Below are 16,016 nucleotides of genomic sequence, written 5' to 3' on the forward strand. Positions count from 1 at the left end.
GAGGAATCTGTGGAGTATCTACAGACTATCTGCAGACTTCAGGCCATACCCACAGCCCTGAAAGGCACCCAGAGCCCTGGACAGAGCAGAGGCAGGCAGGCAGAGGACAGGCGCCTCCTCATGGGGAGGGAGGCCCCCCACAAACTACATTTCCTGTCCCAGACCTAGCCCTCCCCCTATCCCCGCACTCACATAGGCCCCCACGATGCTGCTCTTGGCGGCCACAAAGATGAGGCAGATGAAGATGGCAGAGCCCAGCATGCCCACGGCGCACACCAGCGGGTCGGCCCGCTGCGTCCGCAGGCGGCACCAGCGTGTGGCTCCTGCCCCGGTGACTACACCCAGAAAGCCAGTAAAGCAGGTGATGGCCCCAAAGATGAGGCTGTGGGGACAGAGCACAGTGGGGCCCAGGTTGGTGGCGGGCAAGGCTGGGGCAGAGGGGCAGGTGCTCCTACCCAGCGACCCCCACCACCCCACTACCTGCCAGCCTCCGGCCCGGCCCCACCTGTCCTTGGCCCCACAGGGTGGGCTGCTGCACGTCTCTGCTGTCTTCTGCACAACTTGGGCGCGGTACAGGTAGAGCGGGATCCACATCCCCAGGGCCCCTGTGGCGAAGGACACAGCCGACGTGGCCAGGGAGGAGAAGACATAGCTGCGGCTGAGGAGAGGCAAGCGCAGCAACACTGAGCAGGGCCCGGATGCCCGCAGCTGGCCCAGGAGGCAGCCTCTTCTCCCTCACACCTTCCCACCAGCCGGAAGGCCTCTAATGTTTCCCCTGTGGGCTCCAGCCTGGGTCCTCAGGCTGCAGGAATAATAGACACTAGTGGCCAAAATGTCACTCCCAGGACCACGGGCAGCAGAAACGACAGGGAACGTGATGGAGGGCCACCCTGTGGGGAGGGTCATCACATCTGGGCGCCCCTCCCTCTTCCACCAGACCCCTCCCAGCAGCACTCACTTGCGGATCAGGGCCTTCATGTCTCGGAGCCATGAGGTCCGTGCCTTGAACTGCCCCCCAAGCTGGTCGGCAGGGCCCCTCTTGGTGACAGGGACCAGGTAGAGGATGAGCGTTCCTGTGACAATGCCCATGATGGGGGACACCTGGCAGGGCAGGAAGCACTGAGTGAGGACACCAGGGCTCAGCTGGCTTGTCTCTGCTTCATCGGGAGTAGAGCACAGGCTCTGGGGTCCTTCTCCAGATCTGCCAGGCTTCCTGACCAGGATGCTGAGCAAAGCTACTGGGGATGAGGTCAGCCAAAGGGCGTGGGGGCTCAAGACGAACTGCCCAGACCAGGGGCAGGAAGGGAGGGGCACTAAAAGAAGAAGGGAGGAATGGGTAGACAGATGGTGGAGGGAGGACAGATGGCTGGAGAGGTGGAAAGATGGACAGAATGGATGGATGGATGGATGGATGGTTGGATGGGATGGATGGATGATGGATGGATGATGGATGGATGGAAAAGCAGGAAGGTGAATGGATGAGGGAAGGAAAGAAAGGAAGACAAGTAGATGGGCAGACATATGGATGCCGACTGGGGACAGGGAGCCAGAAGCCAGCCAGCCCTGGCCACCTGAGCCTGGGGGGGTCCTCAGGCTGACTCCTCCACTGGGGGGCCCTGGGAAGGGACTGGCTGGGCATGATGCTTCAGTACTAGATCAAGTAGGTTATCATTTGGGAGGAGGCCATGTGCGCCCCAGGAGAACAGAGGCTCAGGGCCCCTTCAGTCTTCCCTGTGTCCAGCCCAGTGTTCAAGATCAGAATCTCCCAGGCCCCAGGCTGCTCTCCAGATGGGAGGGGGACATCTTGGCAGCCTCGATTCCAAGATCCCAGCTATCCCAGCAGCCCATGAGAACAGGAAAATGTCCCCACCCCCACCAGGCCTGGCAGCCACGGGCTGGGGACTTCCTCTCCTCTTGCCCCCATCAAGAAATTCCACGGAGGCTGCTTCCTTCCTGCTTTTGAGGAAAAAACACTTTGTCTTAAGCTTCCGCTCCTCCGCCAGACTGGGGGTCTCTGTTTCCTCTGATTGCACTGTCCTGGGGCCTTGGCAGGCTTGCCCCAAATCCCTCCTTGGGGCAGGAAGTGGCTCCAGACCCCAGGGGCCCACAGAGGTCTTGTCTCAGCCTTACCCTAACGCAGTGCCAATACTCAAGGCAGGAAGTGCCATCGTGGTCCTGGAATATCCTGAAATGGTGGGAGAGGTCTTTGTCCTCTCGACTGGGGAACCCTGAGGGTGGCAGGACTGAGCCTGGCTCCCCTCACATCTGGGCTCCCCAACACCCCACTGTGGACTAACCTAGAGGAGGCCAGGCCCTCGAGGGAGGAGGCTGGAGGCCGATGCCTGTGTCCTGACTTGGGCACTGCCCTTGAATCTCTGGGTAGCTCTAGGCAAGGGCTGGTCTGGGGGTATCCTTACCCGCAAGGCCCAGTGCCAGTCTCCAGCTGCCTGCTTCACGCTGGAGCCAGTGATGTACCCCAGGCCACTGCAAACAAGATACAGTCAGGCAGGGATGGGCTGGGGCTGCGACCTGCTCTCTAACCTACAAGGCAGGCCACCCTGCCACCCGCCCACCCACCCAGCCAGCCAGCATCTCTCCAAGGCTGACCGCTGGCATGTTGAGGTCACATGGAACCTCAGGGAGGAAGTGGTCACAAGTCTGAGCGGACCTTGCCTGGATCCTCACCTGCCCAGTGGGATGGCAAAGTAGAAGACAGACAGCATGAGCGTGCGCGTGTTCTTGGTAAAGAGGTCGCCTATGATGGTGGGCGCAATGGTGGAGTAGCTGGCCTCCCCGATGCCCACCAGTCCCCGAGACAGGACCAGTAGCCAGAAGTGCTGTGGGGGAAGGGCAGAGAATGCTGGGGGACCATCCTGCTCCTCTGCCTGCTCATCCTTGGTCTCCACTGTGCTCCCCACCCCCTTCAGGGTCCAGGAGCCCAACCACTCTCTCAGCAATGAGTACACCCCCAGGCCAGTCTGGGCCTCAGTTTCCCCTGCTTGTATAGCAGGTCCAACTGCACACAGTGCTGGAATGGGAGTGGACTTTCACCGGTTGAGAGCTGTATGACCCAGACAGACTCCTTCTGTTCCTTTAGGCATGGGGGGTATAAGCCTGTCTCTACTGCCTCCCCCACTTGGGTTCTGGCCACACCTTGGGAGCCTTAAGTCACCCCCAGCTCTGTGTCCCACCCCAGACAGTGCAGCTGGGCTGATCCTGGCAGCTCTAAAGACCCAGTGTAAGTGGGGACTAGGCAGGGCAGCCTAGTAGGCTCAGTGCCCCTCCCCTTCACACACATCAAAAAGCAAAGCCCAGCCAAACTGGGAAGGGTGGGGCCATGCCAGCTGTCAATGGTATTGCCCCTTTGATGTGGACCCAGCCCTCTGTGCCCCCCAGCTGCCCAGGGCCTGAGAACCTGGCCTGGTCATCTTTCCCCGGCCCCACCCTGGCCACCCATCCGGCCCGCCTCCAGTTGCTATTTCCCTCTCTCCATCGGCCCATCTCTTTACTGCAATCCCTCGTGTCCCTGGACTGGCCCATCCACCTCTGTGCCGACCGTCACTCTCTCCATCTCCTTCTTCCCCTAGCTCCGTGCCTCTGCTGCTTTTCCTGGAATTGCCTGCCCACAGCCTTGGCCTATTTCTCTATTGGGCTGTCATTCTTGTATTGATTTCTATTAGCTTTTTATATATCATGGGTATTGATCCTTTATTAGCTATGCTGCAAATAATTTCCATCATCTTCCTTCCCACTCGGTTTGTGGGGAATTTCGCCCTACAGAGACTTTATTTTGCATTGTTAGGTTTGATGCTGTCTGATCTGTTGATTCTCTTTTAATGGCTTCTGGATTTTACATCCTGCTCAGCAAGGCCTACTCCAACTCAAAATGATAATAATATTCTAATATTTTATGTTTGTTATGTTTGAAAGAGAAAGAGAATAGGTGGGATTTCCTCAATCTCTTCAGTCCGAGAGCAAGCAGAAAGACCTCTTTGGCGAGGCATCCTGTGGACTCCCCCAGGAACCCGCTGTATTGTTTTTGTTATGAATCCGCACCTTTGCTTACACGTATCTGTACCAATGAACAACACTTAATGTCTCCCGTGTGCTTTTAAACAATGAACAAGAAAAGGGAACATCCTGTGTATCTTGTCCTGCAACTTGCTTTTCCCCTATTCTTACCTTTTGGAAACCCATTTACACTAGTGAGTATAGATCTACTTCTCTCTTTCACTGTCAAGGGTCGTACTGTATGAACCTGCCCCACTATATGTGGGCATCCCCCAGTCATGTTCGTTCAGACTGCTTCCTTTTTTTTTTTTCTATTATGAGATGGCAACAAACATCCTTGCATATGGGTCACTTCGTGTCCACGTGCTGGAGTTTCTCTCGGGAATATACCTCAAAGCAGAAGGCAGAGCCGTGGGATGCCCACAGCTAGATTTTTAGGCAATCCTTCCATTTTGCTCTCCAAAGAGGCTCTATCAATTTACACTCCCACCAGCAGCTTTAATAACACTTGGTATTGTCAGCCTTTTTAATTGCTGCCAATCTGATGAGTGTGAAATGTTACCTCATTGTTGTTTTAATTTGCATTTCCCTGATTACTGGAGAGAGAGTACCATCTTTTCCTGCATCTATTGCCCATTTAGGTATCTTCTCCTGGAATGGCTTGTCATTACCCTTGGCTGATTTTCCTACTGGGTTATTTGTCTTTTTCTTGCTGATTTATAGCTCTAGATTTGTATAGTTGGCATTTTACTTTACTTTCACCTGTCTGGAATTTATTCGGAGGTATGTTTGAAATACAGACCAAACTTTAGTTTCCGTCCAGATGGATAGTCCATTCTCTCAGAGCCATTTGAGATGCAACTTTCATTCTACACTCAATTCCTATAGGTAGGAGGACAGTGTGTTTCTGCTTTGTTTGTCTCTGTCTCTGCTGTTGTAGTTAGAACAGCTGTACTGTGATAACCAGTAGGACCAACCCCTTTCACTGTTATTTTTCACAATGTTCTTGGCTGTTCCTGGGCATTTTCTCTGCCAAATTAACTTCAGAATCACATTGCCAAGGTCCACCAAAAACCCCCGTGGGACTCATATTGTGAGTGCAATGAATTTATAGATTAACTGGGGTGATCTGTTTTTCTCTGCCTCTGCAACCCTCCCTCCCATCCACACGCCCAGCAGGGCTCAGCACTGGCATCATGGTACTGGCCTCACTGGTCAATCCCAGAAGTAGCCCCAGAAGTCAGAAGGCCAGGAGCCTGGCCAGGGGCAGGACAAGGCCCAGAAAGGCCCTAAAAGCTTCTGGTCCAGGCCCCATTTTTGACTGTGACCATCAGGCTCTACCTGACACTCCACGCCTGGAACTTACCTGGGCCTGACCCTCCTCTGTAAAGTAAAGCTGTGCCCCGAAAACCTGCTAATTCTCTCTGCCCTCGCCTCAAACACCCACTCTATCCATGTAAATCTGACTCGCCAGTGCCCTTCTTCAGACGTCTGCAGGGCCCAGCACTGCAGAGAACGTGGGAGGAAGCCCAGGTCCTCTGACTTGGTATCCGAGGCTCTCCAGGACCCGGTCCCTGCCTCCTCGAGCTCTCAACACACTCCACCATTTCTGTATTCCTGGACTTGCTTCCTCTGCACATGCTGTCTTCACTAAAAGGCCTAATTGTCCTGTCCTGCCTGCCCAGCTCAAATGCCACCTGTCCAGGCATCCTTCTCCGACTCCATGGATTCCAGACACTGCTCTCTCTTCAGTGATGACTCTTAGCACTTGGCACGTCTTAAGGACTCTGAACATAACAGCTGCTGTCACATCTTTCCACCCCAGTCTGGCTATTCCCGGGGACAGGACTGGGGTCTCCTCCTTTGTCCCCCAGGCTGAAAGTTCCTTGAATAGAGATCCTGGTTTCCTCCCCTTCATCCTCTATCTCCCTCAACAGTAGCCATCATGTGATCATCCTTCTCCCACACTTGAACACCCTCAATGATGGGAACTCCACTGCATCTCAAAGCAACATATCTTCTTTTTGGAAGAAAGAATAGAAATAATGATCTCTTGAACACCTACCATGTCCCAGGGTCTGGGCACTCATTAGCTCAGTTATTTCTCACAATAAACCTTCAAGCTAAGGAGTATTATCCCCATTTTAAAGATGAAGAAACTGAGGCTCAGAGAGGTTAACTCAGTTTCTCCAGATCTCAAGGCAACAAGAGTTAAGACACTCAAACCCAGAACTGTGGGAGCCTAGTAAGAAATATCTTCCCTATGTTGAAGTGATGTTTGCTTCCCTAGGACTTTGACCCAAGGAGTTAGCGGGTCATTGGACCAACAGCAAACTGTGTGAGGCCCAGAGAGGGATAGTGATGCACTGAGGGTCACACAGCAAGATGATGGCAGAGCCAGGACTTGAACCAAAGGCCAGACTAGTTCCCCCTGTTCCTTGCATCTTCCCCAAATCAGAGGCAGCTCAGAAAGAGGATGGCACACAGAGCTGCAAGCTCCTTGGTTCTGGCCAGCATGGGAAGGCTCTCTCTGCAGGGCTGTCACCTACACCGGAAGTCACTGTCTGGGGTTCGAGCACAGGGGCCACAACCTTCAGTCTGGACTGGGACAGGTCAGTCAGACTAGCCACCCACCACAGGGACTCAGACACATGGATGGGCCGTGCAGGGACGCTGGGAGGAAGCCCAGACAGGCCTCACCTGCTGGGGGATGAAGGAGCTGGAGAACGTGACCGCCGACCAGAAGAAGATGCCGCAGCTGAGGATCACTTTCCTGTTGAAGCGGTCACCCAGGTAGCCAAAGATGGGGGCAGCCACCATGAAGCTGCAGATGAACACTGTGCAGGGAGAGGAGAGCTGCGGGGCGGCACAGGTCCCTGTGGCTGAGCCCCCCACCACGCCGCCCCAGCTTGCAGCCAGGCACTGGGAGACAAAGCCCAGCCTGGGCCAGGGACAAAGGAGGCAGCCCAGAGAGGGCAACCTCGCCAGGCCTGGGCCCAGGGAGAGCAGGACAGGCCCTCTGGGTTAGGGCAAGTCTCTGTCTCCATCCTCTTCGGCCCAGTTCACAGTTGGTCCCCTTTCGGGCAAGCCCTCTGGGCACTTTCAAAACAGTAAAGATGCATTCACTGGACAGTTTCTATGTGCCAGGAGTGGTGCCATGGGCTCATCACCAGCATCTCTGTGTCCTTCCAGCCCCACCCTGCCTCACGGAGGAGAGACAAACTCAGGGAGAAGGTGCGACTTGTCTGAGGCCCCCTAGCAGTAAATATCGCCAGGGGATTTGATCCCTTGTCTGTCTGACTCCAGAGCCAGTGTTTCTTATACTCTGCCACACTGCTCTCCTTATAAAACTTGGAAAAGAGGTTCAGATAGGGGAAGGGACCTACCCAAGGTCACACAGTAAACGAGGGCAGAACCGGGTTTGGAACTCAAGGTCTCACACCTGCCAGGTCACACAGCCACCCACACTCCCAGAAGGCTGCCAAGGATTTCTCAACATTTGGAAACATTGTCGTTCATTCATCCATTTACCCACCTGCTCATCCACTCAACAAACCAGACAAAAATCCCTGCCCTACTGGAGCTTTCATTCTACTAAAGAGAAACAGACAATAAAATAAAAAATACAGTATGTCAGAGGGTGACAGGTTCTAAGGAGAGTAAGAGGGCAGAAATGAGAAAGGAAATGTGTGTCTGAGAGAGAGAGAACAGATGTTCTAATTTTAAATAGAAGGGTGAGAGAGGATAGCATTTCAGCAAAGACCTGGAGGAAGTAAGGAAACAAATCATGCAAATATTGGGGCAAGAACAGCAAGTGCAAAGGCCCTGGGGCAGGAGTGTGTTTAGCAGATTTGAGGAATGGCAAAGAGGCCAGAGGGGCTGGAGCAGAGAGATGGAGCCAGATGAGGTAGGGCCTTGTGGCCCATGTGATGACACAGGCTTCTCCAAGTGAGAAAGCAAAGCACTGGGGGATGCTGAGCAGAGCAGTGATATGACCTGATTTTGTTCTTCTAGAACAAGACAGCAGCAGAGCCTTGGAGGACTCTGTGGGGATGCCACTGCCAGCAATGGGAGGGGCCTTGGAGGTCCCAGGTGGGACAAAGAGGCCCAGCGAGGCAGGGAAGGCACTCGGTCACGCAGTGAGACAGCCCCACTCCTCCCACAGCTGACAGGCAGATGGCCAGACAAAGGCCGGGGGTGGGCAGACAAGGTGGCTAGTTGGCCGGCCTCTGACCCAAGCCAAATGTGCATGTGGGCTGGCTGCTCTCTCACAGACCTGATTCTCCCAGGAGGTGGGACTAGAAGGAGAGAGAGAGGGAGAAGAAGGAAGGAGGGAAGGAGGCAAACAAAGGGAGAGGTTTGGGCTAGAGGAGTGTGACAGCTTCTCTCTTACCCTAGTGAGCAGGCCGGGGAGCATGTAGGGATGTGGGGGCCCACCTCTGCATGACTGGAACCTCAGATGCAATCGGCATAGAGGTGCAGAAATTTGGGCACCTGGGACACACACTGCCCTATTTCCTCCAAGCTGGGTGACCTTGAACAGGTCACAGTCTCTGTGTGCCTCAATTCAGCAGTGTACTGATAAATATTTAACAACTGGCTCGCTGAAAAAGCAGTGTGGGGAAGGGGGCGCCCTGATGTATAGTGTTTGCCAATTTTCATGGTGTAAATACTCCCACCATTGAAATGAGCAGCTGATTTCAAACTACCAACATGATGTCACTGACAGAGTGGGGAAGAAACATGCAGTCACACACTAGCTGCATCTACAGTATTTCTGCCATACAGATACAACAGACAGAAATAACCTTAAGAACATAGATAATAGTAAAATGCAGTAAAATAATTGGGGAGTGATGAATTTTGAGTATTACCTTTGTTTTTAATGTAAGTTGTTTAACTGTCAGTTTACATCATTTAGTTTTTAATCACGGTTGTGTTTAACAACCAGCTCACACAATTCCTGAAAATTTAACAATTGACTCTCATGAGCCATTCTAAGCCAGCTCCAGCATGCCAACTTCCTCATCTGCAAAAGGAAGATAAATATAGCAACTCCCCAGTGGCTCTGAGTGCTGGATGAGATAACGCCGTTAAGGTGCTTAGTGCCACGCCCTGCTCAGAGTGGGCCAGCCTCAGTCAACACTAGCCCTTGTTTAGATTAGTCAAAGCAGAAATTATTTCCTCATATCTAGAAAAAGAATTTTTCCTCCTGGGCCTGCCTCCCAGGACCTGCCTGAGATCAGACCAGGATAGGGATGGAAAAAAGATTTTCGTCTTATATTTTAGGGTGAGGAGGTAGAACTTTCCCCTCTGTGCCTATCTGTGCTAGGTGGGGAGTGGGCAGAAAGAATCAGAGTAAGAGTTGCCCCTGTTTGGCCAGGGAGCAGACCCCATTCACAGATGGCTCAGTTTAAATGGCTAAAATGCCAGGGAACCAGCAAAGAAGACAAACTCCTGCCAGGATCATGAAGGGAGATTTCATGGTGGTTGTGATGTCAGAGCTGGGCATTGAAGGATGTATAGGAGTTTACCATGATAATAATACTTAAAGTCAAGAATATATACTAAACTACAAATTACAAATCTTAACAATGCTGCATAATGGCTGAGGAGGCATAATGCTTACTGTTAATAATAACCTCCGTTATTATAAATGGAACACTTATTATAGGCAAGGATGTTTCCTGGACAGATGCACAGGTTCTCATTGGACTCTTACTATTTTCTGTCTGACAGAGGAGACAACAGAGACTAAAAGGAGTGACATCACATAGCTAGTGTGTGGCTAAGCTGGAATTTAAGCCCCAGTTTGTCTGACCTGAGAGTCCTTGCTCTAAATCACACTACAGGCTGCCCAGGCTGGGAAGGGGGAAGGTCCAGCTGATGACCCCAAGGTCAGAGGAAGTTCAGGGTGTGCTGGGGACAGCGAGGAGACGAGTCAGACTGCAGCATGGGAAGGCTACTGAGGAGGCCGAGGGAGACTGGGCCCTAAATACCAGACCAGGTTTGGGCATTTAGAGGGCAGAGAACCACAGCATGTTCTGCTCTCTCCCTGTAAGGGAGTGCACTAGAAAAGCCCCCGCTGAAGGACCAAAGGAGGTGAGCCAGGCCTTGGCCAAACCCGGGCCGTCCCCCACTGCCTGAACGAAGCAGATCAGGAAGGCAGCCCCTCCTGGCTGTTTCACACCTGGCTTCCCACTCGCTCCTCTGGGTGGGCACAGGTCCCCAGGGCTCCTGTCAGAGCAGGCATCCCTGTCCCCACCCCACGCCGGTCCCAACCAGCTGAAGGTCACCAAGCACCAACCCGAGCTTCACCATGTCTGTCCCATTTCATAGAAGGGGCCATGAGAGGCGGAGGAACTTGCCCAAGATGACACAGTGACCCTTCTGACCCTGGCCTCCCTTGTCCCTCAGAGCTTCCCCATGGGGACAGGAAGTCCAGGTCAGGAGGGAGATGCCATCCATCTTTGCAGCGCTCCCCTCTGCTCTAGGCAGATGAGAGAGGACACTGTCAGGGATGTCACAGCCCACGAGGGACCTGAGCACAATAAGGGTAGGGAAGGGAGGTAAAATGTTCCTGGAAGAAGGAACAGCACAGTCAGAGGCCTGGACATGGCAACTTTGTCCTGGACGGGGCTTATCTGGCCAGCAGGCATCTCTGCTGAAAATAAAGACCAGCCAAGCTAGAAGCTTCCCGGGCTCAACCCTGTGGTGTTTGTTTGAAGAGAGCTTTCTGGGCAGCCTGGCCGCCCCACCCCGAACTCCACGGGGTGGCTTTCCCAGCAGTTCCCACATGAGGACATCCTGTGGTGGGTGTAGAGGGAAGCCCTCACTCAGCTCACGTGTGCTGAGCCCACAGGTCTGGGACAATGGAGCCTCCGGCCCAGAGCCAGGGCAGAGGGGGGCAGGGCCACAGACAGCGGGGCAGGAGGAGTCAGAGTCCCTGGCTCACCAGGAGAGCCTGGGCCTGAGCCTCACCCGTCCTCTGTAGGATGGGCAATGTCCCCTCCTCATGGGGCAGGTGAGGGGTCATCAGCAAGACAGGGCTTGGACAACATCCATCACCTCTCAGGACAGGCCCAGAGCTCAGCACACCGGCTGAAGGCCTTTTCCCCTATGGGCCCACAAAGCGGCCAGCACCCAGATGCTCAGAACAACCCCCAAGAAGGGCTCTGTGTCCGGGCAGGCAGCCCCAGGCCCCCTGCCCATGGGCTGCTGAGCCACCCTAAGTGCACACGTGGCCCTGTTTGACCCCAGAAAGTGGTCCTGGAACAGAACCAGGTGAGGTCTGAGCTGGGGGAGTCCTGAGCTCCCACACTGTGGCCTTGGAGCCCATGTCCAGCCCCCACCTTGGCCAGGGCTGAATGAACCAAAGCTATTTTTACAAAGTCCAGATCCGGCCGGCTTGTTATTTAGAGACGACTTGCCATGTTCCACATCCTGTGGGCAGCCAGGCTGCTCAGGCAGGCCCGTGGGATGGGCAGGGGTCAGGCTCTGCCTGAGTACCCTCCCTGCCCACAGGATGTGAGGATGGAAGCCCAGGCCGGCCAAGACAATGGCAAGGACCCAGGACCACCTGGCCCTGATGGTGCCTGAAGGTCCACCACACTCAGACTTCCTGCAAGGAGAATGGGAACCACCCCCCTTCATACCCAGCTCAGGATATAAGCCCTGGGTGGGCCCCCAGACCTCAGGGAGAGAGGTTCCTGGGCCTCCCTCTGGACAGGAGGGCCCGGGGAGATAGCCACAGGAGCTGCAGCTGTGCCTTCAGAAAGCAGGTCTTTGCCAAAGTGGGAGGATGTTGCTAGGCTGGCCGAAGTAGGGAGGGAAGCAAGGCCAGGAGACTGCGCTGCAAAGCAGAGGTGCTGTCTGGTTTCGGTCTGAGCTGGCCCTTCCTCTGAACCCACTCTCCCCCACCCTCTTCCCCCATCCTGGCACTTCCTGAACCCCAGCACAGTGCTGCCTTCAGCTCCTCTGCCATCCATTCTCATCTGTTCCCACACTCAGCCAGAGTGAACCTCCTGAAGCACACATCCTACAGGGACCTGCTCTGCTCTGAAAACTTCTCTGGCTCCCTACTGCCCCAAGACAGTTTTTGATTTACCTCTGCTAGAGTCCCTGGAAACATAAGGCCTACATGGGGAAGGGGGTAAAAGTCCAAGGCCCGTACGGAGCAGAGGCTCTCTGCATAAAGCCAAAGCCTTTCATGGATGGAAAACTGACCGTTAGCCTGAGGGCACAGTTTGAAATCAGGGAGCTTGCCCTGGGCTCTGGGTGGAAACTGAGTTACCCATGCAACCCTGAAACCAAACCTGTACTGCCCAATCCTCAGAGGAAAGAAATCCTTTCTGGAGCCTAGAAACTGGGCCAGACTGGTGATACTTTCATGAATCTGGGGTAGCGGCTATTTGGAGATTCCTTGTACTATTCTACTTTTTATGCATATTCAGAATGTTTTCATCACAGGAATGTTTACATTAAAAATACTGTAACAAGCTTCTAAGACACATACTGGTCCCCAGACACTCTGCATCACTTGGCTTCAATACCAGCCCCCAGTCCTGTTTTTGGATTCAATTCTTTGCTGCTGGCTCCTGGAAATTTCCCTGCTAGCTTCAGCTTTCAAGCTCAGCTCTGTCATTTAAATACTTTCTTGGCATATTTTATCCAGCTTGGAGGAAGAAGGAAAGCTTCTGACATCTACTCAATTTGAAAAACTGGAAGTCCTTTCCCTTGAACAAACTTGAACACATCCTTCAAAGCCCCACTCAAATGTCTCCTCCTCAGGGAAGTTCTCTCTGCCTGCCACCAGGCAGAGCTGGGTGCACATTCGCTGCCATACCCCACAGGCTCCCCACTACCCCCTATGCTGGATGGTGACTGGATACATTTTCTGTTCCCATTGATAGAAGGAATCTACCTGCGTACAGGGAGAGTCCAAGGCCCAGCACAGGGCCTGCCCAGCGCAGATTCAGCAGCATCTGGACCTTTAGGTGTAGGCTGTGGGGGCTCCTGATTTCCCAAACCATCAAGACTTAAGACCAATAATTCTGCTGTGGGCTTCACAGAGGCTGAGGTATGGCTGCTACAGGAGACTTGGGGGCCAGCTCTGAGCTGGCCACAATCTGCAAGGGGGCTGCCAAAAGTAGGTTCTTCCCAAGCCAACTCTTATGCTCGGGTCCCAAGGGGAAATAGAAGGGACAGGCCTAGGCCTAACCCTCAGCCACCCCACCCTTCTCCTGGCCGAGCAGCCCCTGGTGCTCATAAATAAGCAAGGAAAGAACCCAGCTCTCAGCCCTGGCCCTTTGATCTGGGCAAGCACCAACACCTGGATGGCACCCTCCCCCTGGCTCTGACCTTATCGGGGTTTGGGGAAGAGACAAGCCCGGAGGCCCAGGCCAATTAGGTGACTTGCCTGGTTTGCCCACTGAAACGCATCCTGGTCTAGCTCACCTGCCTTCTTGGCTCAGATGGCCAAACAGGTGAGGATACTCTGGGGAGCTATGCCAGCTGTGCCAGGGGTAGGTGGCAGGGTGAGGGCCATGGGGTAAGGACTAGAGGGTCTCTGAGAGTGCTGGGAACTCAACATGGCCCAGAGGCACCCCCCACGCTGAGAACATGCTGAGAAAGCCAGACTCTCAAACGTATGGGACAAGCCTCACCAATCCAGTGGCCATCTGTGCCCCCTGTCCAAGCCAAGAGGACTGCATAGGCAGAGTCCCAGTTCCAGGCCTGCTACTCTCTCACCATGAGACCTTAAGCAAGTCGTTTCCCCTCCTCTAACCTCTGTCCCTTCATCCTGAAAGTGAAGCTGACAAAGGGAGCTGATAGGAGGAAGAACCAAACCAGAGGACGCCTGTGGGTGATCTGCCCACCTCCAGCCAGGCTGCCAGGGATAGTGGGGATGACCATGCCTTCTCTCTCTTAGCCCTGAAGGCTGCCTGGGTATACCTGTGGCAAGACTGGGAGCCTCCCAGCTCTCCCGTCCTCTTCCTCTGCCTGGGCAACTGCACTCACCCCGACCTCGCTCAGTGAGGGCTGAATGCAGGAGGCTGGGGGAGAGCCTTGCTCCACATCTGTCAGCAAGGCCAAGACCAGGCGAGAATGAGGCTGGTCTCATTCTCAGTGACTCAGCCGCCACAGAGCGGGGTGGGGGTGGGGGGTTAGGCAGCTACACTCTCTGCTGCCCTTTCATCACCAGGCCAGTCCCTCCCACACTCCCACCTTGTTTGAACTCTCTCTTCTGGACTCTAACTGCTGGCCACTGGTGTGCAGAGCCCAGGAGGCTGGAGGTACCTGCCCCAGGCCCCCGACAGCCTGACTTGCTGTGGCCCCACCAGAGAGGCTGGCCAAGGGAGGAGCAGCCAGGGCTCAGACCCCAGGCAGAGGTAATGTCCCCAGGGGCAGGGACCTGGCTACCCTCAGGAGGTGCTGGGCCCCACCGCCCTGCCCCGGCCCTAGCTCAGTCAATTCCCCCTTTCTGGGGCTGAGCCTGTGGACTTACCACACCTGCTCTCTCTGAGCCCCAAAGACCCTATCCGAGAAATGAGCACAGGCGGCCACGCTGAGTGGCTGCGGCATTCTGTGAGCTCACAGGGGCTGTGGAGGTCTGGCAAAGTGCATACTGGAATGCCACCTAGACAGGTCAGGCAGGTTCCTGGACAGAGCCAGCTCATTCCAGCCCCATCCCCCCTTCCCTGGACAGTGCAAGCAGGGGAAGGGGTTCTTAGGCTAGACTGCAGACCATGGACTTCCTTCCACACATCTGACTAGGTCTCACAGCCAGACGGACTCTGGGGCCAAAGGAACCCAGCCTGGCCACACAGCAAGGTTGGGGCTGAGGCAGGACCAGCCCTGGGATGCAGCACTGGCTCTGAGTCTCTGCCCAGGTCTGAGGGTCCTGCTGAGGGCACGGCTGGCTTGGGCACAGCCAGTGGGAGGGCCAGGGAGCCAGGGAGTCGAGGTCCAACAGGGCCATGAAGTGGGTAGGGCAGGGACAAGGGAGACATGGACCCCGGAGGGAGGGGCATATAGATGGGCTAACTGCTTAATGACCTGCCAACCCACAGGGGCTCAGGCCCTGCCTCCCTCCTGGTCAGAAGGCTGGGGCCTCAGGGGGAACCTCAGGCCCAGCACTAGCTCAGGACCCAGGTTCTCAGGCACCTGCCAGACCAAAGGGTATTTCCTGCTTTGACATCTACGAGATGACACATAGGTTGATGGTGACAGAAGGAATTGGGGGGGGAGGATATGGAAACAAGGGTCACCCAGGCTCTATTGACACTGCCCAACCTACTGACCTAAGAATCTCCCCTCAGCAGCCTCAGGATGGGACCTGGATTCCTGGGCCCCAGGACCCAAGAGAAGGGTGACCCCCAAGGACCTGGGGCCCTCGGCCTCCACTCGTGGACAGCCCCTCAGGGCAGCTGTTACTTGTATTGTTTTACAAGAAGAAAGGCAGAGGTTTCTGAGAAGCAGTAAGCAGTGCCTTCAGTGAGTGGCAGCAGTGGGATCTGGGCACAAAGCCCATGATCATTCCATAGAGTACAGCCCGAGATGCGAAGACCTGGCAGGGGGTGTGCCTCACCTGACTGCAGCAAGCCGGCGCCTCGGTCCTTGACCCCAAAGTGCTGCTGGATGTCCAGAAGGACGCCTGGGAGGGGAAGACAGAGGTGCTTACGTCCGATGCCTTGGTGACCCCGTTCCCCACCCCATCTACATCAGCCCAGCCCTCTTTCCACCTTGCAGGGCCTGGCCTGGCCCCTCTACAGAACTCTACCCTGCCCATTTAGCCAGGCCACTGAGGGCCTGGGAGGCCAAGCTTCCATCTTGACCCCGTGGTCTCCCATGCTCACCCTGGGGATAGGACCCCACCCCCTCACTCAGCCACTGCAGGGGCCCAAGGCACACACGGCCAGCCTGTCAGCCTGGGCCTCTTGCCCCGCTGTGGCCCAGCCCCAGGCTGGGTGCTGGGACCTGAGGAATAGACAAGGGTCCTGCCC

General features: G+C 55.0%; 1 protein-coding gene across 4 annotated transcripts in view; it reads right to left on the bottom strand.

The window, feature by feature from the left end:
* SPNS2 (SPNS lysolipid transporter 2, sphingosine-1-phosphate) overlaps nucleotides 1–16,016 on the bottom strand; it is a 34,610-nt gene that overhangs the window by 5,249 nt on the left and 13,345 nt on the right. For all 4 annotated transcript variants that reach the window (XR_005026908.2, XR_008997191.1, XR_005026909.2 and 1 more), the window contains exons 2-8: nucleotides 15,602–15,667; nucleotides 6,712–6,848; nucleotides 2,686–2,837; nucleotides 2,418–2,484; nucleotides 959–1,101; nucleotides 506–658; nucleotides 193–382 (exon numbers count right to left, since the gene is read on the bottom strand). Coding sequence is in view for 1 of the 4 variants with exons in the window: in XM_036896122.2 (XP_036752017.2) it covers nucleotides 193–382; nucleotides 506–658; nucleotides 959–1,101; nucleotides 2,418–2,484; nucleotides 2,686–2,837; nucleotides 6,712–6,848; nucleotides 15,602–15,667 (908 nt within the window). In the remaining 3 variants the exon portion in view is untranslated. The remainder of the gene's footprint in view (nucleotides 1–192; nucleotides 383–505; nucleotides 659–958; nucleotides 1,102–2,417; nucleotides 2,485–2,685; nucleotides 2,838–6,711; nucleotides 6,849–15,601; nucleotides 15,668–16,016) is intronic.

The sequence above is a fragment of the Manis pentadactyla genome, chromosome 4 (genome assembly GCF_030020395.1).
Source record: "Manis pentadactyla isolate mManPen7 chromosome 4, mManPen7.hap1, whole genome shotgun sequence".
Lineage (NCBI taxonomy): Eukaryota > Metazoa > Chordata > Mammalia > Pholidota > Manidae > Manis > Manis pentadactyla.